This window comes from Peromyscus californicus, unplaced genomic scaffold (genome assembly GCF_007827085.1).
Source record: "Peromyscus californicus insignis strain IS unplaced genomic scaffold, ASM782708v3 Scaffold_3__1_contigs__length_106647218, whole genome shotgun sequence".
Lineage (NCBI taxonomy): Eukaryota > Metazoa > Chordata > Mammalia > Rodentia > Cricetidae > Peromyscus > Peromyscus californicus.
In genome coordinates, this window is record NW_026294551.1 from 46997967 (window position 1) to 47019231 (window position 21265).

Below are 21265 nucleotides of genomic sequence, written 5' to 3' on the forward strand. Positions count from 1 at the left end.
CTGAAAAGACGAAATCCCAAAAGCCTTAGGACTTGATATCCAAAGCCCTGAGTGTGCCACACTTTCCAGCTCTTCTTAGGACCTGAAACACAGGCATGACGATGTGTGCTGTTACCTCAGGAGATCAGGAGATGAAGATGAGGACTAGGTCTACCTCAGGGCAACCCTTCCCTCCCTCTGGAGCCCAAGGTTAAGGGGATCAATTCCTGGGCACTTGCTACCCCACAGTAGTAAATCCTTCCTCCCTCCAGGTGGGAAGCTCTGAATTGGAGCACCAGGGTTCAGTGTATGTTACTGATTTGGGGACTTTGGCCAAAGTCCCTCATTTTACAGAGAGGATACTAACTAAGGTCCTGTTGCAATCAGGCTGGTCTCTACTCTAAGCTACTCCATATTGTATAAAACAGTGGTTTCTCAGCCTGTGCCTTGCCTGGAGTGACTCCACCTGGGTGGACTTGTGAACAGCAGTAGGTGTTCAGTACCATCCACTAACACAGACTGATAAATGGTTTGTTTTCAGTTGGACAAAGGGCACCACCCTATAAATGTGTCAGGGTGAATTGGGGCTGTAGGAGCATGAGAGAGCCATGTCCAAGGATTCATGGGAAAAAACCCGCTTCCTCATCTGGGCCACCTCAAGAGGAAGATGCCTAGTACTTTGAAGGGGAAAGACCCCACTGTGTCCCAGCCTAGTAAAAAAATCGCTATGTGTTTGATTCATCTGCCTGGACCTGCCGTCCATCCATCATCTTGTTCATCTGGTCCTGCCCTTTCACCTTTACAGCCAGACTGAGCTCTGCGGCTCCTCTCGAACCTGTGGCTGGGCCCTAAGTACAGCGGCAGACCCATCGTTCCTTCGCTCACCTCCTACCGGTTTACAAGGACCTAGGGCCTAGTAGAGCTTCGTTTTCATTTACTTCGACATTTATTTAAAATATACTTTTATCATATTTTTATGTATTCAGTTTTTGTGCATGTGTGGGTGTGTTCCTCCTGTGTGAGGTCGGAGGATAACTTTCGGGAGTCAGTTCTCTTCATCTACCTTGTGGTGTCTGCGGAATCAAACTCAGGTCATCAGACTCAGCATCGGGCACCTTTACTTACTGATCCATCTTTCTGGCCCCTGTTTTGATTTTGAGACAGAGGTTTACCAGGATAACCTTGAACTTCCTATGTAGTTCAGGCTGGCCTCAAGTTCCCAGTCCTGCTGTCTCAGCCCTACCCTGGAGCTGTAATTACAGGTTGGGATTCAGGTGGCAGAGACAGGCAGATCTGTGTGGGTTGGAGGCTACCCTGGTCTACACAGTGAGACAAAAAAGCAAGCCAAGCCGGGCGGTGGTGGCGCACGCCTTTAATCCCAGCACTCGAGAGGCAGAGGCCGGCGGATCTCTGTGAGTTCAAGGCCAGCCTGGGCTACCAAGTGAGTTCCAGGAAAGGCGCAAAGCTACACAGAGAAACCCTGTCTCGAAAAACCAAAAAAAAAAAAAAAAAAAAAGCAAGCCAAACGCCTGCTACCAGAGCTGAGGAAATGCTTCCACCTGTAAAACACTTTCCTCCCAACATGAGGACTGAAATTAGGGTCCCCTGGCACCCACACAAAGCCCGGAAGGCCTGGAGGTTGGCCTGTAATCCTAACTCTCAGGAGGTAGCAACAGAGGATCTTGGGAGCAAGGTAACTCGACTTTGGTAAATACAGAGAAATCCGGGAAGATATCTGACCTCCACACACATTAAAAAAGAAAAGAAAAAAGAAAAAGGTTGATGCTGCCTGTCTCTTGCATCTGCAAGGTGGTTTTGCTGAACACTCCCTTTGATGGTGTGTTTTTACCTACTTCTCCACATCCCCACTCGGCCATGGCCGTGTTATTTTTTCCGGCATCATGGGCTAGAGGATGTCATTGCAGCTCTATCTGCAGAAACCCAGGGGGAAGGAGTTCCTCTTTCATTTTCATTGCACAAGACCAAATGTGACCCAACCTGTGCTGCATCTTGCAAGAAAGCTTGCTTAGTCAAAGTTGGTTGTGTAAAAGACCCAGGCCCTTCTGCCTGGGCTTCATTGGTTCAACCATGAAATCGATGGTCATGCTTTTTTTTTTTTTCTTTCTCCTGAGAAAGGGTCTCATGTAGCCCAGCTGGCCACAGACTTGACAGGCAGTCAACAATGACCTTGAACATCCAATCCTCCTGCTTCACCTCCCCAGTGCTGGAATAACAGGCACATACTTCCATGCCCAGTATTCTGCAGCACTGGGGATCGAATCCAGGCCTTCATTCCTGCTAGACGAGCAAGACTACCAACTGAGTTACATCCCCACCCCAGTGGTCGTCCTTTCTACGTGCAGTGTGGTGAGGTAATAAATCATAAAGTAAAATAGAGTGAAGTGGTTCTTTTCCTCCTCCTGGTGGCCTCTGCTCTTCCTCCACCGGGGCCCGGGTCAAATGATCCGAGATCTGAGCGCTCAGACCTCTGCGGTTCTGTAGCAGGGAAGAGCTTTGGAAAGCCTGGCTCTCCGGGCACGAGTCCTGGCGTGCTCCTTCGGCTACTCTTGTTTTACTTCTTGTGCAGAAAGTGCTTTTCAGTTTTAAACGCCACAGTCCTGGAGGACTTTGTGACTCCAGTTCCGAGAGATCTGACACCCCCCTCTAATCTCTGAGAACTGTAACTCCAGTTCCGAGAGATTTGATACCCCCTTCTAATCTCTGAGGACATGAAGATCCAGGCACGTACATGGACATATATACAGGAAAAATACTCACATAAAATAAGTAAATCTAAAAATTTAAATTAATAAAAAAAAAAAAGCCAGTCAGCAATCGGGAGGCAGAGCCAGGCGGATCTCTGTGAGTTCGAGGCCAGCCTGGACTACCGAGTGAGTTCCAAGAAAGGCACAAAGCTACACAGAGAAACCCTGTCTCGAAAAACCAAAAAAAAAAAAAAAAAAAAAAAAAAAAGCCAGGCATGGTGATGCACACCTATAATCCCAGCACCTGGTAGCTGGAAGCAGGAAAGTCAGGTGTTCAAGGTCATTCTCAGCTACATAAAAATAAAAAAGAGAAAAAAATATAACAAGCAAAGAAAAGCATGAGATAAGATTTGGGGGATGTTCAGTGAGGTCTCCCGGGTTGGAGGTGCCAGGACATAGAGAATTCTGATCCCCTAAGATTGGAGTTACAGAGGATCGTGACACTCTATGTGAGTGCTGGGAATTGAACCCAGGTCCTCTGAAAGAACAGCCAGTGGTTTTAACCCCTAAGCCATCTATAGGAGGAGCACTGGCTGTACCCAAAGGCTCCCTTTCTCCATCCTGTCTCAGGCAGCCATACAGCTCTGGATCCTCTCTGGTCTTGAAGCACCTTGGAGACCTATGAGGCTGCCTTTGCAGTGTGGCCCCACAGGTCAGCTGTTTGTCTAAAGGACAATGACAGCAGACCCTTCTATTTGTCAGCCAAGGAATCAAGAGTCTGACCTTCAGTTGCTTAACCCAGGGCTATTTTCCCAGCTTGCAAGCCCTCGTCCAGTCTGAATGTGCCGAACAGAGGCGGAGTACAAATGCGTCGATGTAGGCCCAAGGAGACCGTGTGCCCCAACCCTCTGCAAAATCCCATCTGTGTGTATTTTGCAAACACCAGGAGTGGACCTTTTCAAGTGTAACGAGGGAGCGCTTGAGAAAGTCAGCTCCGAGTTTACAGATGGGAGCATCCAGGTAGAGCCAGAGTTCACTGGCTTGTGGGGGCTCCTGACAGGGAACATTTGCCTGATTACATACCAGCCACACTTGGTCTCTGGGTTAATGTTGCCCTCTGGCTTGAGCAGACCACATCCCTCCACCTAAACTGGTGAGCTCCCAGCTGAGAGGTTGGAAAAGGGGCCTGCTGGTCCTTCAGGCCTGCTTAGCTCTGAAATTGCCAAGCAAGCACCTGGGTGTTCCTCTGGCTCTGTGCCCCTGTGAATCCCAGGGGCTTCTGATTTATCCCCCATCCCCACCCCAGCCCAGTGCCCACCCTCGGGTGGGTTGTGTTGGGTTACTAACCATTAGAGCTTACCTTTGTCTTAAGCCTCCTGTGTGCTGGGATTACAGGTATGCACCACAGTTCCTGGTTCCTGGCTAAAGCACATCTTTTTCATTCAGCCTGCTCCCTTAAAAAAGACAAGGTCTCGTGCCGGGCGGTGGTGGTGCATGCCTTTAATCCCAGCACTCGGGAGACAGAGCCAGGTGGATCTCTGTGAGTTCGAGGCCAGCCTGGTCTACAGAGCGAGATCCAGGAAAGGCACAAAGCTACACAGAGAAACCCGTCTCGAAAAACCAAAAAAAAAAAAAAAAAAACCAGAAAAGAAAAGGTCTCATGTAGCCCAGGCTAACCTCAAACTCTCTAGGGAGTCAAGGATGGCCTTCACTTCGTGAATTCCCGATCCCTATGTCTCCATCTCCCAAGTGCTGGTACTGCTGGTAGTGCCACCTACTTTTCCCTTCTTTACTGAAGATGGCAGACTCCTTTCAATGTCTTCAGATACTCAAAGGACAAAATTAAATTCTATTTTTTAAAGTCTTTTGTCGGCATGAATACAGATAAAGGAAAGAAGAGATCTGATTGGACAGGGAGGCAGATCCTCTATACTATTTAACAGAGAACAACCTGGAACCCTGGAGGCTGGAGACTTCAAGGTGCCATGGACGTGGGCACAAGCCAGCAGCCTGAGCCGGGACTGGTTTTAACCCACTGGCTGGCTTTGCTGAAGACAGACTGTTCCCCAGAAACAAGCAGCAGCCGTGAGGGGTCCTGCCTGGCCCTAGTCTGACTTAATTCCCATTTGGGCATCAGTTTACTTTAGTGAAAAACCCCACAGAAGTGCAGAACTGGCATCCACTGTCAGGCAGCTTTTGTTCCTGAGGCCCTGCTGGGAGAGGCCTCAGGCTGGAAGCCAAGTTCTGTGAGGACATGGTGCCTCTGTGATCTAGGCCTAGGGGTGATGGCCCCTCTCTGAAAGGACCGCTTTGAGATGAGGCCAATCCCTGTGTAGACTCCGTGATCTCTCTGGGCCATGCTTGTTTTGTCTAACTTACCTCCTGGTTTCTACAGGCACCCCAGCTGCTCCTCAAATAAAAGCCTGTCTCCAAAACTGGGATGGGATGGGTTAGGAGAGAATCAGGTACCTTTTTCCTTCCCCTGGTGACTTTATTTTACTTCATTTTTAAACAAGGCCTTGTTATGTAGCCCTGACTGGCCTGGAATTTCCCTCAAGCTTTAATTAGAATTTTCTGAGCAACATCCTGGGGGAAACATCTGGAATAAGATGTAGGATGATGAAGAGTCCAAATGGCAATCTCTTTAAAGGTCCTAGTATGTGTACAGTTTGAAGCTGGGTGTTTGGTTCACAACATAATCCTGGCACTTGAATGTAGTAGGCTGAAGCAGGAGAATTATCTAGAATTTCAGGCCAGCCTGTAAGATTTTGACTTAAAAACAAAACATTTAAATCTAAACTCACCAGGCAGTGGTGGCACACACCTTTAATCCCAGCACTCCAGAGGCAGAGCCAGGCAGATATCTGTGAGTTCGAGGCCAGCCTGGTCTACAGAGCAAGTTCCAAGACAGGCACCAAAACTACACAGAGAAACCCTGTCTTGAAAAGCCCAAAAATAAATAAATAAATAAACAAACAAACAAATAAATAAATAAGATAAAATAAAATCTAAACTCACTACTCAGGCCTTCAGAGATAGAGCCCATTTCCAGGATCTGAGCTTCAAGGTTCACACATGGTTACATGGTAAGTTCCCTTCTCAGGCCCCTTGAGCCAGTGGTTTAGTTCTCTCTCTTTCCATGAGCACCTCTGCCCCTGCCCCCAGGAATGCCAGGTGTCCCAGGTGAGGTCTAACTAAATAGGATTATTGGCAGGAGATAGTAAACAATTCTGCGTGGAATGGAGGTTCATCACATTGGCCTCTGCATCATGAACAGGCCTATGGTTAATTCTCCAAGTCCTTCTGATTTCTGCACACATCAGTGCTAAGCAGATCTCAAAGGAAGGGAGGGAAGGAGGGAGGGAGGGAGGGAGGGAGGGAGGGAGGGAGGGAGGAAGGAAGGAAGGACTGGTGGGTCACTCAGCTTATGCTTTGAGAGTTGCTTGGAAGTTCTCCAGAGGCAGGAGGATGCCCTGCTTGGTCTGTGCCTAAAAGAGTTGGGAGAGGTTGTTCTTTGTGTTCAGAGAGAACCCACACAGGTTGAAGGCCAGCTACTCCCTGTGTCCAGTTTGATGACCGCTACTCCTGGGGCCCAGAAGCCGCTGTGACATCCTGGGCCAGCTGCTTAATGATACTGGTGCCAGTGAGGACATGTACCCAAAAGAGTCCCCTGGATTCACTTGAACCCTCCAAATCTGGAAGCTTCATATTCTCTTTCTTATGCTAGCAGGTTTGATGTCTCCATGGATCCTCTGCCAAAATGTAGATAGTGTTCAGAATACAGCGCAGAGGGAGGCAACGTGGCTTCTCAGGCTGTGGAGTCAGCAAGTCCCAAGGTAGGCAAAGTCCCCACAGCAATCTGCACCGAGGTGGAGTGTGGCTGTCAGAGCATAGCATGCTGAGCTTTCTCCGTCTCCAGCTCTTCTGGCCTACCAGCTCCTTGGGGCAATTACCACCTTCCTGGTCATCTTTCCCAGTATGACCAGCTCACCTTTCACACCCTCAGAAAGTACAGAGGCTCCTCCTCTGACACCAGGGGTCCAGGACTGCTGAGGTGTGCAGATGTTGGCATCGACCAGAGTGGGGAAGTGGGACAGACAGAATGTCCTTGCATTAGACACTTGTCTGGTACCATACACTGTGGATTTTGTAACCTGTCCCCATGTGCCCCGGATGAATGAACAACCTCCCAGTACAGCCCACACCAGAAAGTATCTTCTGTAGAAGGGATGATCCTGGCTTTCGGTCCACAGCTAGCTGCCTTCTACCTATCATGTGATTTGAAGACAAGGCAAGTCCCTCTGTCTCCTTATCTGAAAGTGATGGATAGAGAGAAGGGAGGACTGACTTGGCTGCCAGATCCAGTAACTCTAAACGTGGATTGTTAACAAATCTGCCCCGAGCAGGACAGATGTTTTGTCTTTGCAGAGTTGTGAACAGGGCTGTGAAGGTGGGCCAGGTCTGTCTTCTGGTGGAGTATATGGCACTTGCTCAGAGCTGGCACCCGAGGGTTCCAGGACCTCAAGTAGCATTAGAAACGCCAGGGAAGTGTGGTGACTCTGTGTACTTGGTGCTGACCCTGGACATCTCTATGAGAAAAAAAGGCATTAAATTTGGGCAGACCCCAATGCAACTAGTTCCCACCGAAGAAAGGCTTCTCTGTCAAACCTAACAGGAAGGGTCACAGTCTGGTTTTTGTTGTTGTTGGGTTTGGGTTTTGTCTTGTTTTTAGAAGGGATCCCCTCAGACGGCACAGGAGCAGAGTTTCTGAGAGTGAAAAACAAACAAACAAACAAACTGTGGCCTCCATAAGGGGGTCTTGGGTCCCAGGACAGCCAGCCGCTGGGCAGCTTGCTTGCTGGTCTCTCTTGGAGATCTAAGCCTGTGACACCCTCAGAACTTTCCTGCCCGGCCTGGCCACAGCCTGTTCAGCTAAGCACCCGTCCAGGGAGTGATCAACGCCCCCGGGAGTCCGGAGGAGTAGGCCTTCTCTCTACTGGGGCAGACCTGAGAGCCAGAGCCGGCCCTGCTGAGCCAACAGGCGGCCGGAGCCATACGAAGCGCATTAAGTATTAATAATTTCCAGTTGTTTGCTCGTCTTCCCCCCCCCCAGCTACTCCCCCCCCCCCCCCCCCAGGCCTCTGCAGGCTAGGACTCGGCTCTGGCTCTGGGCTGCCAGATCTAGAGATATTAGCGCCTCCGGGGGTCCGGGAGACAGAGTAAGGGGCAAGGATCCCCGCGCACCCCAGGGACAGGGTGGGGGGCCGGACGGAGCCCGGCAGCCTTGCCAGCGGGCGACGCGGCTTGCCGCGGGGGAGGGGTGCGGAGGGGGCGTCGCGGGAAGATGGGGGCGCCGGCAGGCTGGGCGGCGCGCGGCGGGAGCGCAGCGGCCCCTGGTGCACGGCCTCTCGGCGGTCACCACGGCTGGGCCGGCCCCCGAGGCGGGGCGGAGGGCGGGGCCTCGAGCGAGCGCGGCCGCCGGCGACACCCGGACAACGCGCCGGCGGCGGGGCAAGGAGGGCGGCCCGGAGGGCAGCGGCCCTGGCCCGCTTGTGCGGCCCTCTCTCGCGCTCCAGCACCGCTCTGGCTGTGCCCCGGCCCCGCCACACGCGCAGCCATGGTGGGTCGGCTGAGCCTGCAGGATGTCCCCGAGCTCGTGGACACGAAGAAGAAGGGCGACGGCGTCCTGGACAGCCCGGACTCGGGGCTGCCCCCAAGCCCTAGCCCCAGCCACTGGGGGCTCGCGGCGGCGGCGGCGGGCGGCGGTGGGGAGCGCGCCCCGGTCCCTGGGGCGCTGGAGCCCGACGCGGCGGCGACCCCAGCGATCCCGGTGAGTTGCCTCGTGCGCGGACTTCTCCCCGTCCTGGCCCACCCGGAGCCCGCCCGGGGACTCCGCAGCGCTCGCTGTCGGTGCGGCCACCCGCCCGTCGAGACGGCGTGGCCATCGCCGGGAGCCGGGGCGGGAGCGCAGCGAGAGAGCCTGGCCAGCTGGAGCCAGTGGCTGGAAAATTGTCATCGCCTGGGAGGCGCGGGAGCCCCGGGAGAGGCGAGCCGCGGTCTCCTCCCTTCGAGGTGGTGGCCCCCGGGGCTGCCAAGCTGCGGCTCGACCACATTCCTGCCGGGGCGGGCTGGGTGGGGCTCCCGGGACACGGACAGGGAACCCGGCCCACCCCACCCGGGGGCCCACGCCCGGAGGCTTTGCTCCCAAGGCGGCCTCCCTCTGCTGGGACCTGGGAGAGGGGTGTGTTCTGGGCTCCCGGCACAAGGCGGGCTAGCCTTTGGGAGACCCGAGGAGTTACGCCATGAGCTTTCAGTGTGCTGGTGGGCCCCCATCCTGAATACCTAACTCAGCCAGGGTTCTGGTCTTAATGAGATCAGAGTCCTCCAGGTGGCCAAGACTTTGAAAGTATTAATCCGTTTACTTAACTTTTTGCAAGAAAAACTCCAAGTCTGTTTTGCCCTGGGATCTGTTCAGGTGGTGGTTTGCAGGCAGAGCTCAGGAGAGGCCACATCCTGCCTACAGTCGAAGCTCAAAGTAGGACTTGGGGGGGCCTGTTGACTGGGCCTCCCGTGGGGTGGTCAGTGGCAGTGTTGTTCTTAAGGACCATGGTGGAACTTTGGTGGTGTGGGCCTTCTTGACCTACTGACCCTGTGCCAGCAAGCATCCGCACCTCAGACTTCATTCCAAGGTGAAGCTTGCTTCAGCTTGGCCGTCTGGCCTTCTAGCCTCATCTTACCTGCTCTGACCACAGACCAAACAATCATGGGTGCTTCTGATGCCACTTCTTCCACCTGACATGAACCTTGACCCTTACCTGTCTCATCCAAGTCCTGATGGCCTTTCCATGCTCAACTATGTCACCTCCTCTGGGAGCTTTCGCACACATATTCCAGAACCTGTGGCTTGGTGTCAATCCTTCAGTGTGTCCTTGTGCATTTGTCTCTCATTACTACTGTTAACCCACCTCATCTCCCTCCCACACCTAAATGCCCAGGGACTGTCTGCCTGGTGGGCAGGAATGGGGGGCGCGGGGGACGGACCCCTGGATGAAAGTTGTCTTGGGGGTGTGGGAGAACAAACCGTGGTGGCCATAGAACCTTGCAGCTTCCAGAGCTGCCTGGGATGTGCCCTCCTGATGGGGAGACTCTGGCAGCCAGAGAGCAGAGCAGGACCCACTGTTTCTAGGTCTGTGCCCACACCTCATTACTGATGTTGGTTTGAACTGTATCCTTTCCCTGAACCCAGTCACTAAGCTCCATCCTAGCCCTGGAGCCGCAGTACTCCGGGGACCCTCAGCCGGTCCTTTCGCCTTGTCCTGGTAACACAGTAAAGCTCTCAGAGCCAACCTTCTAGAAACATTTGCCTTCTTTGTCCTGGGCAGGTGGGTGGGACTGCCACTTCCACACCCTGGCAGAGATGTAGTTCTTGCTCTTCAATTAAGCAAAGAAAATGACAGACCTGGGGAAACCAGAGCGCACAAAGGGCTGCGGAGGGCCCTCTGCACTGCTTCTCTCTGCACGGAGGGCCGATCCCAGCCAGCTGGGTGACCAGACACTGTCACCTGAGCTTCCCTGATGAGTCAAAGGCTGCGCTCTGCACACTGAGCTTTCTGGCTGGTGGAAGGTGACATGGAGCCACAACACCCTGTGCTCCACTGTCACAGAGTTGCAGGAACCCTCTGTCAAGCCCAGAAGGAAGGAGGTGGGGAAGGAGGCGTGGATCTTTACCTTAAATCCCAGGAGCTCTTTTCCCTCAGCGGTAGTGTGGCCTTCCCTGACTATTGCTAGACAATGACAGCCGGGAAGGGGGCGAGGAGGGGGTGCTCTGCATAACTGAAGGTTCTGAAGAGTCAGGCTTGTGGGACTTTCTCACCAGAGTCCCGGGCACGGCAGCCTCTGGCTCTGGCCTCAGTCCTGATGAGGAGTTCACCATGCCAGCTTCCTCTTCAGCCTTTCACAACCTTCCCCCAGTGCGCAGATAAAGACATCGGGCCTGTGGCACAACTCCCCCGAGGGCACAGAGCACACTTAGGATGGACCTTGCCTAATGTGCTCCTGGGTGCAGTGCCCATCACGGAAAAGGGGAGAGGGGAGGAGTGATCTGGGATTTGAACCCTGACCTTCTGGCCCTAGTGCACTCCCCATCTTCTGGCCCTAGTGCACCTGTGGGCCAGGCCTGTCCTTTGTAGGGACAGACTGTAGTCACCCCGGGGCCCCTTCCTGGAGGCTCAGAGGCTCAGCCTTCTGTGGAGTGTATGCTTTGGCCGGTCAGTCATAGGTCTAACCGCTTTCTCCTCTCTCCCCGAAGAACCCAGCATCTCTGACCCACTCGCTGGCTGCCAGCTGCTCACCACGGCTCTGCCCCCTGTCCTTTGGCGAAGGAGTCGAGTTTGACCCCTTACCACCCAAGGAAATAAAGTGAGTGTACTGATCCTGATACTATTTCTTAAAAAGTTTTTAAAATTCCAGGTACGATCGCTTATTGTTCTAAGAAGTTAGTTATGAAGATGTACCAAAGACTATTGATAGTGTGACTTACTGTCTTGCACGAAAGCTCATTAAATATATAGATACTCCATTTATTTATGTAGCTAGTTAGTTAAAGTCTTCAGATGGGGCCTTGCTATTTCAAGTTAGCTGGCTTGGCATTCACTATGTAGCCCAGGTTATCAAGTTTAGGATGATATTTCCGTCTCCGCCTCCTGAGTGTTAGGATTACAGGTGTGCCACACTACACCTACTAGACACTCTTTTTAAAATAAAAGTGAGATATTGTGATGAAGTTCTTTATGCGTTTCATACACGCCTTTGGGTGCTAAAGATTTTGTTGAGTATCACTTCCAGAAGCCACTCATTCCCTCTGTCCCACCTCAAAGGTGTTATGACCCTGTCTCATGTTACGTCCCTGAACAAGTCCTCTGGGAATGACCTCACCCAGGATTCCGGGGGCAAAGAGTCGTAGAGAGGTTCCAGCAAAGAGCTGTCCTTTTTAGCGAAAGGAATTTTACTTCTGGAGACTGGAGGTTTTGTAGCTGGAGTTTCAGTTGCCTGCACACAAAGGGGCCTTTGATATGGAACAGAGGGAGGTTCATCCATTTAGAGGTGAGCAGGTTAGCCTTTTATTCCCTGGAGCTTGTGTTTCTGACAAAACTGGGACATGACTTCGTGACATTAGCTCCCATCTTGTGACTCCGGGGAGAACAGACCAAATGCCGGTTCGCAGCCACGTGATGCTTGTGGAGCTACTAACGCACATCTGTGAAGCTGCAATATTAATGTAGCCGAGTTGTCAGTGTGATGCTTCCAGAACTCATTAACCCCCATCCATGAAGGGTGTGTCCACCTACAGTCAGTCCCAGCCGGCGCTCAGGAGGCTGAGGTGGGGGTGTGTGTGTGTTGGGGGGGCTGTGGTTCCTAGTCTAGGCTGGCCTACTTAGCAAGACCTTGTCCCAAAATAATAATAATAATAATTCAACTGAGGGATGTAAATGGCAAGTTAGTTTGTGGCCATCAGGGATGCACTTGTCTTTCACTGATAGGGTCAGGTCCCTGGGTCCCCCAGAGTTGGGAGGTTTCCAAACCATAGTCCAGGTAGGCCAATCGCTGAGGACATGGCTGTAGCCAGGCTTCTAGGACGCCCAGCACTCGGCAGTTCTGGGATCCTTCCTCTTCTCATTCAAGAGCTGGCTGGTCGCGGAGGGGATGGAGAAGTCTTTACCCCCTACGGCAGCGGACTCCACCTCGTTCCACGACACAACCCTGCTCAATAATAGATGCATTCAGAGAACAGGTCCTTAGGTCATGTCCCGGCATGATGTCTCAGTTAGGTTTCCGCTCACATCCTGAAAGGAAATCACGGCAAGAACCCGAGGCAGGAAGCATGAAGAAGAGCTGCTTACCTGCTCGCTCCTCCAAGCTTGCTCAGTTTGCCTCCTTACACACCCGGGACCACCTGCACAGGGATGGCACCGCCCACAGTGGGCTGCACCCTTCCGCATCAAGAAAATGCCCCACAGGCTTGCTACAGGGTAAACTTGTGGAGTCATTTTCTCAGTTGAGGTTCCTTCTTCTCAGACGACTCTAATCTGTATCAGGTCGTTAAAAAACAAAACAAGCCGGGCGGTGGTGAGGAACGCCTTTAATCCCAGCACTCGGGAGGCAGAGCCAGGCGGATCTCTGTGAGTTCGAGGCCAGTCTGGTCTACAGAGCAAGATCCAGGAAAGGTGCAAAGCTACACAGAGAAACCCTGTCTCCAAAAACAAAAAACAAAAACAAACAAACAAAAAACCAGTAACCAAGGCACATGAACATGTTAACATGCAATTATACATATTAAGAAGGTGCCGCATCACTGGACGATCTTACGGGACCACTGTCATATATGTGGCCAGTCATTGACCAAAATGCCTTTGTGCTGCATGCAGACACTGTGTCCCTCCGTTGTCAGAGAGGATTCTGAGGTGAAGGCAAGTTTAGCCACTAGACTGAGGGCTTCTAGCTTATGCAGATGGGAATGGAATTCAGGGCTGTGGCCAGCTCGGGGAAATGGTGAGCTCAAGGTAAACTTTAGAAGCCTGTGCACTGCATTTAGGTTTCAGCTCAGGCCTGCGGGCTTAGCTCAGGGGTAGTGTTCTTGCTTAGCACTCAAGGCCATGATTTCTATCCCCAGCCCTACAGATGTATCAGTCAGTCCATCCATCCATCCTCTCACACAAGTCCATCATCACTCAGGGACACTGTGACCTTCATCTCTGCATCTTACTTTTCTTCTTCCAGGGCGTTTGGGAAGATCCCTTTAAGTCCCATGACAAAAGTGGTTGGAGTGATATGCCTCTCATAAATACTCCCGTAGATTCTTGCTGCTTCTCTGTGGTGCAGCCAAGTTCAGTGTTTGCACCCCAGGAGAGATGAGAGGTCACACTTGGGACCCCATGTTCCTAACTCAGAGGACAGCTTCATGCTGGCTTGTATGTCCTTACAGGTACACCTCCTCAGTCAAGTACGACTCCGAGCGGCACTTCATCGATGACGTGCAGATGCCCCTGGGGCTGGAGGTGGCTTCCTGCAGCCAGACAGTCACCTGTATCCCCAATTGCACTTGGCGAAACTATAAGGCTGAGGTGCGCTTCGAGCCCCGCCACAAGGCCGCGCGCTTCCTCAGCACGACCATCATCTACCCCAAGTACCCCAAGACCGTCTACACCACCACTCTGGATTACAACTGCCACAAGAAGCTGAGGAGGTTTCTGTCCAGTGTGGAGCTCGAGGCCACGGAGTTCCTGGGTAGTGACGGTCTCTCAGATGAATGCTGACTCAAGCTAGCTACCTGAGGTTGGGCCAGCCCTGGTCCCCAGACCACTCTGGACAAGTTGGGTAACATTGCTCTTGCATATCATCCCAGCCCAGAGGAGTCTGACCTAGAGATACCTCTAAGCCTAGCCAGGGAAAGAAGAAAGGAAGAAAAAAAAAATCACTGCATCTTATAATAATAGAGAAACTTGGCTTTGTTTAAAATTTTTTCAGATCCTTTTTTTTTTTTTTTTTAAGGAGCAGATATATATATGTCCTGGCTGGTTGATGCAGTTTCCCCAAAGTCTCAATTTGATGAGAAAATAAACATAGGCAGAACAATGGCATCAGGACCAGCTGAGGTGAGCTTGTCCTCCATTTTCTGACGAAGGAAGTGGGAAAGTCTCCGGAACAGAAAAAGTGGGTTTTAAGAAATTTCAGCCATGCATATTTTCATTGCTGAAAAAAAAAAAGAGAAAAGGAGCTACCTCCGGTGGACTGTGATGCCCAGATGTGTTCAATCTGTGGAGACTCGTGTTCGGGACCATTTTTCTGTTTCTGCTTCATTTGTTTTTCCTGCTAATCCAAACTCTTAGTATTATCAAAATCTTTTTCATGATATTAGGGGAGAAAAACAAAAACCCCAGAAGGAGATGCCTTTAAAACATGAGCACTCTGCCTGTTCTGCCGTCGCTGGGTTGGGTAAACAGCTAGCCCTGTCTGGGGCACCGCAGCTGTCTGCTTCTCCAAGGTTGGTTCCAGGCGCAGGCTGTGGTGCAGCCCTAGCGTGCTTGGCATCTGGTTAACATCTCCTTAGGCTTGTGTAATTCCGCTCATAGGTATTTTGGGGTTTTGAAATACTTTCCCTTTTTTTTTTTTTTTTTTTCACAAGGCAAAATGCAGCAGAGGCTCTTTTTGAGAGGAACGGCATTTTAAAAGAATGCTTTGGAAAAACGCATGTTGGAACTGCGTGGAAAGGGATTCCACTGCGGGCCGCCATGCCTAAGAACAGCTGCCATAGGAGGAGGCAGATTCGAATGTGACTCAGATCATCATGATTAAATGTCTCGATGGACTGATTCTTAGGACTTTGATAATGTCAAAACTGGGAGGGATTGGGTTTAACCCAGCAAAGCCAGGAGTATTCCTCACCATCCAGATTAAGCTGAGATGAATTCAGGAGTAGGGAGTGACAATTCAAACACCACAGCCTTGCCTCTGTGGTGATGGGGGAACATTTCTTTTGTACCACTGTATACACAGAAGTAACTATCGTGGAGTCGGGATGAGTCAAAGGTGTTTCTCAGCCAACTTCTGAGCTGGCCCAGTGGGTGCTGTGCACCAGGCTGCCGCTGCTCCCGTGCCCCTACCCCAGGCCTGGCCCTTGCTTCTTAGAACCCCCTGCCAGGCCCCACAGTGCTGGAGTGAAGAAAGTGGTAAACTGATTTTTTCTTCCAGCACTGGAAAGAACAAGTTGTACATATTTCCTCTGAATACTTCCAAATCATATCAAGTGGGCTACAGAGGCTCTACCTTCTGTGATGTCTCTGGATCTCTGAGGATGGCTTCCATCTGTCCAGAAAGCAGACTTGAGAACGTGCTGGCTCTCCCGGGGCCACGGCAGGGACTTGTGATCGTGGAAGAGAGGGGCAAAGATGATCGCTCTCGTTTGACAATGGTGGCAATGACTAGAGCCACACCGCCTAGCCCGTGTCCCCTGCAGACGGCCATGCCTGGTCTGTTGTGTTTTTAACTCGTCCCCCTGGGCAGACAGGTTGCTGGCCTCGGGGTCTCAGCTGACTAGGGTGCAGCTCAGTTGGGGGGACACTGGAGCACACCAGCTCCTCGGTCAAACTGAGAGTAACAAGTGCTACTTGGCTTTGGAAAAGCCTTTATTGACAGAAGTGGATTTTCTATCTGACTCTGTAATGTCACTGAGGTGGGAAATATAATTTCTTTTTGCAAATACAATTCTTTCTTTTTTTTTTTTTGAGACAGGGTTCCTCTGTGTAGTCCTTGCTGTCCTGGAACTCACTCTGTAGACCAGGCTGCCCTTGAACTCACAGAGATCTGCCTGCCTGTCTCCCAAGTGTTGGGATTAAAGGCATGTGCCACCCTGGCGCAAATACAATTTTTTGTTGTTGTTGTTGTTGTTTTGTTTTTTTGAGACAGGGTTTCTCTGTGTAGTTTTAGTACCTGTCCTGGATCTTGCTCTATAGACCAGGCTGGCCTCGAACTCACAGAGATCCGCCTGGCTCTGCCTCCTGGGTGCTAGGATTAAAGGCATGCACCACCACCGCCCAGCAAATAACAATTTTTGAATTAGGAAAATCATGAAAGCTTTACTCTGCCCCTTTGGAGACACTTGTTTTGAGTTCAGAATCATGATACCTTAAGACATCTCTCTCTCTCTCTCTCTCTCTCTCTCTCTCTCTCTCTCTCTGTTAAGTTGGATCATGTTAAATTCAGGAGTTCAGGCAGAACCTTCTAGGTGTGGATGGAACCAGAACCATCTCAGTAAGTAGAAGCAAGCAACTGTGGATGTCTAATGTGGATGGAAAGGGTTTTATGCCGTTAGGTTATTCGCTAGGAGGCAGCTGTATGTAGCTGTTTTGAATCTTCTTGAAAGCTGCAGGCCTGGAAGCTGAGTGGCATCCTGGGGCACCTTGATGGAGGTGTCACCAGCCCAGAGCAGATCCCTGATGGTTGGCAAAGTGGAAGAGGAGACTTTTAAAACTCACACACTTGACATTCCTGAGTGTGCGTGAGAGACTGGGTGTGTTCCTTATGAAGCTTTTGCTCTGTTGTGTAAGTTATGGCTGTGGCAGAGGGTGTGTGTTTCTAGAGAAAGGTAGTTTTTCTTTCAGATGTCTGGCAAAGACTTCATTTGAACCAGTATCTTTTCATTTGACTCTTTTCCCGTTTTTAAACTTAGAAAGTATTTGACACATACCAAAAAACAAAAAAAAAAAGTTTTAAGATTATCTTCGACCTCTGTCCCACTCCATTTTTGCTTTGTGACTTCTTCATTTAACAATAAATTATCTAAAACCCGGGGATGCTTGCTTTAGTATTTATTCATTCCGTTTTTTAGTTGTTGTTGTTGTTGTTTTTCTGGTTTTGGTTTGTTTGTTTGTTTTGATAAGCAGACACACTGTGCAGCCCCGGCTGGCCTGGAACTCACTTTGTAGCCTGGGCTGGCCTCAGACTCACAAAGACCAGACTGTCTGTCTCCCAGGTGCTGGAATTAAAGGCATGTGCCACTGTGCCTTGGCCCGCTTTTTTTTTTTTTTTTTTTTAAGGAAAATTATGATGATGGGATCAGCAATCTGAGGAAACACCTCATCCTGAGATATCCCACCCCCCTCAGAAGTCCTGTTTGTGGCCAGGCAGGCAATCTACCCCACAGCTGTCCTGCCGCTGTTTGCCTCTTGAAAAATACTGACACATTTTTATTTGTTTGAGACAGATTCCCATGTAGCCCAGGCTAGCCTCAAATGTGCAACCAAGAATGACCTTGAATTCCTGCCTCTACGTCCTGAATGTTAGGATTACAGGCACGCACTAGCACACCCAGCTAGACATGATTTTCTTTGACTGTTAATATGAAGCTGTGAGGAGCCTTTCTGGGGGCAGGGGTGGATATTGATTGCTGGGCACACTTTTAATAAGGGAATTGGATTCCAGAGTGGATGTATACCCTTCCCTGACCTTGATACTCCTGGAAATGTAGCCATGACCTGGGATGTCAGGTCACCTCTTTCCACAGTACCTTTCAAACTGCCACTTTACAGGAGAAATGCATGCCTGGGTGGGATCCGCCCTGCTTTTCTTGAGGTATGAGGGAGGCTGTGGGCTGAAAACCCCTTCAGGTGCTGGACAACAAGCCAGAAAGTAGAACTTACCTAGAACCCTCTGGAGACTTCGTGTCTATGACCATGGGATGGAGTGAGTATCGGGGGCACAGCAAGGCTGTCTTGAGTTGAGATGTCCCCTCACTGCCAGGGTCTCAAAATGAGGTAGTGGAGGGAATGCACATTCGATTCTAAAAAGAAAGATTCACACAGTCTGATGAAGTAAAGCCCTCCAGAGGAGCAATGACTTCCTCTCATCCGTCCCAAGGGTCATAGCTGGCCCTTACAGCAAAAGATGATCGATTAGCAAGAGGAAAACATACAGACTGATGTAGTGCATGCTCTCTGAGATGTGGGGCTAGCAGAAATAAAGACCTGAATGGTGGCTGCTGCATCTTTTGGCATGCACCTGTAATCCCAGCTCATGGGTGGTAGACGCAGGAAGATTCAGACTTTGAGGCTGGCCTGAGTCACATAATGAAGACCCAGCCATCAACCCCAAATGACACACATACTTACACACACACATACGCACACACCAAGTGTACTAGGGGTGGGGAGGTGTTTGGCATCCTACGTGGCATTCCTTCCTAGGAGTTTAAGGCAGGATGCATACCCCAAGAACGGCTTAAGGCAGTGTTTCTCAACATGTGACTCATGACCCCTCTTGGGGGGAGCGGTTGAAAGACCCTTTCACAGGGGTCACCTAAGACCATTAGAAAACACAGAGATTTACATTATGATTCATAACAGTAGCAAAATTACAGTTATGAAGTAGCAACAAAACTAATTTTATGGTTGGGGGTCACCACACCATGAGGAACTGTATTAAAGGGTCACAGCATTAGGAGGTTGAGAACCACTGGATTAAGGGTAGAAGGGTCAGAAAGGGGCCTATCTAGGGTTTTGTTTGTTTGGTCTTCTGAGACAGGGTTTCCAGATGTGGCCCAGGCTAGCCCTGAAGTTATAATGATCCTTCTAACTGCCTCCCACGTGTTGGGATTCCAGCCCTGCCTTGGTTTTATGGCTTGCCCCTGGCCAGAAGGTGAAGGAATCAGGAGTTTCATAGCCTGCTCCAGGGCAGGGCAAGGAGGGTCAGAGAGGCTTCCTGCCTCTCCTACATTTCCTACCTCCACACCTAGCATACCAAAGTTTCACATTTTGGGGTAGCATTTTCTGTACCTCATCCATCTTTTTGTGTAAAGCGGAGAAAGGAAGGATAGGAAAGCCTGAAATGGAGGCCCTTTAAGCCAGGTTTGGTGGCTCAGGCCTGTAATTCCATCACTTGTGAGGCAGACTGTGTGAGATGACTTGGTGTTTGCTTGAGTGTGAGGAACTCCCCAGGACCTATGTGAAAAGCTGGGTGTGGTGGTGCCTACATCTGTAATCCTAGCTCCAAGAGCCAAGCAGGACATCCCTGGAGCTCACTGGCCAGCAAATTGGTGAGCTCAGTGAGAGACTTTGCCGCAAAAAACAAGATGGAGAGCTGAGAAAGACGCTCAGTGTCAACCTCTGGCCTCTCTACACATACACACAAACACAGGAATAACTATCTAATAAAGGACACGCAGCACGGAGGCCTCACGCTGCGCTCCTACTCAGATAAGAGAAAGGCCCTGAGCCTTATCTATTTGCCTTTGAGCTATGACTCAGAAATAAATACCCAGGAATGCATAGTATCATTCCTGTGATTCTTTTTCTAGTCTCTCCTATTATTTTAAGTGCAGGAGATTGAACTCAGGGCCTTACATGTGCTCAGCTGTCAACCATTTACCATAAGCTGTGCCCCTAAAAATAGAATAAGTATTAAAATTGGAAGTAAAAATGCCACTCCCATCATTGTCTAAAGGTCTTCACCTCTGAGGTAAGGCAAGAAAAAGAAAACAGCCTTGTTGTGGGATAGCTGTACACTGTGTGAAGATGTATTGCTGGGATTGGTGCAATAAAAAGCTGAATGGCCAATAGTTAGGCAGGAGGTATAGGCGGGACTTCCAGGCAGAGAGAGAGAGAGAAACTGGAAGGAGGGATCTGGGTGCTTGATTTCACCAGCCGACTCTGAGCAAGTTGGCTGTGCCATACTAAGAAGAGATAACCAAGCCACATGGCTGAATGTAGATGTAAAAATTATGGGTTAATTAAGTTATAAGAACTAGCTGGGGGAAAGCCTAAGCTAAGGCCAAGCTTTCATAATTAATAATAAGTATCAGGGTCCAAAGATAGTCCTACAAGAAAGCTTGCTACATGTGGTAATCCCAGCACTGGCGAGGCAGAGGCAGGCTGATCTCTGTGAGTTACAGGCTAGCCTGGGCTACAAAGAGAGATCTTGTCTCATAAAAAAGAGAGAGAGAAAGGAAGGAAGGAAGGGAGGAAGGAAGGAAGGAAGGGAGGGAGGGAGGGAGGGAGGAAGGAAGGAAGGAAGGAAGGAAGAAGAGAGAAAATGAAGATTGGAATAAAAGGACTAAAAAGGTCCTATGAAAAAGTGATATTTATATTGAAAGGTTTACAACACGCCCCCACGGTCGGGCGTGTTCGCATATGCCCAACAGACACTTCCACCTAGCCAGTTCCAGGTCAGGATAGCCATTTCCGGGTCAGGGCATCTCGCGTGACCAAGATCCGTGACGTTCCATTGGCTACGTAGGCGCGCAACGTGGCCATGTGATCTACGCGCTTGCGTGTAGTAGTGACGCTGATCTGTCCACGCCCAGCCTTTAAAATCCGGCGCCATGTTCCCGGTTCCTTCTTCTTCTTCTTCCTCCTTCTTCTCCACACACGTGTTTCCCGCAGGCCTGCTCACTCTCTGTCCCTTTACCTTTAATAAAACTCTTGTTAGCGGATTCTGTCGTGTTTCGTGGCATTTCCTTGCAGGGTAAGAACACAACGCAGCCGAAAAACTAACATTTTGGTGCTGAAACCAAGCGGGCGCTTCCGGGCACCCTGCGCCTGGAAACCTGTAAACCGGGGACTGCAACACTCTGCTCCGTACGCGACAGACCGCTCTCCATTTTGCCTGACCGCAAAAATTCCATGCAACACCGCTTTCTCCGATTGGTGAGTCCCCCCCATTTTTCGGCCAGTGTAAACGGTTTCCTGAATCTGTGAGAACAACCGGTACCTCACAAGTATTCTTGAGACCGGGGAACCCCCGGCCACGGTCTTCATTGGCTACGGTCGGCCCCTATCGCAGGCCTCAGATTTCTAGCCCTCTCCCACGTCTGCAGCCTGAGATATTTCTCGCGTTGGGACCACCACCGTTGGGTGCGTCCTGGGGGCCACGTGGGGCCGACACGTTCATCCGACTTGACGAAGTGGCAGACGCTGTCCGGATTCCCGGGGAATCCTTTCCTCACGTGGCAGGGGCCCCCGCTTCTGTGGCTGACGAGCCAAGGAGCGGCTTGTGCCCGGGATCCGTCCTTGGCCTTGGGGACGCCTGGGGCC

General features: G+C 50.9%; 1 protein-coding gene across 1 annotated transcript; it reads left to right on the top strand.

Annotated features, from left to right (window-relative positions):
- Positions 1–8145: 8145 nt before the first annotated feature.
- Positions 8146–17030, top strand: Rflnb (refilin B). Its single transcript, XM_052758149.1, has 3 exons — positions 8146–8514; positions 10993–11102; positions 13666–17030. The coding sequence occupies exons 1-3, from the start codon at positions 8302–8304 to the stop codon at positions 13994–13996; spliced, it is 654 nt and encodes a 217-aa protein (XP_052614109.1). The 5' UTR covers positions 8146–8301; the 3' UTR covers positions 13997–17030.
- Positions 17031–21265: the final 4235 nt, after the last annotated feature.

Bases quoted from the DNA above. Each gene is read 5' to 3' on its own strand.
- Rflnb (XM_052758149.1), top strand. From the start codon at position 8,302: ATGGTGGGTCGGCTGAGCCTGCAGGATGTCCCCGAGCTCGTGGACACG. The intron at 8,515-10,992 runs GTGAGTTGCCTC...CTCTCCCCGAAG, and splicing joins CGGCGACCCCAGCGATCCCG to AACCCAGCATCTCTGACCCA. The intron at 11,103-13,665 runs GTGAGTGTACTG...ATGTCCTTACAG, and splicing joins TTACCACCCAAGGAAATAAA to GTACACCTCCTCAGTCAAGT.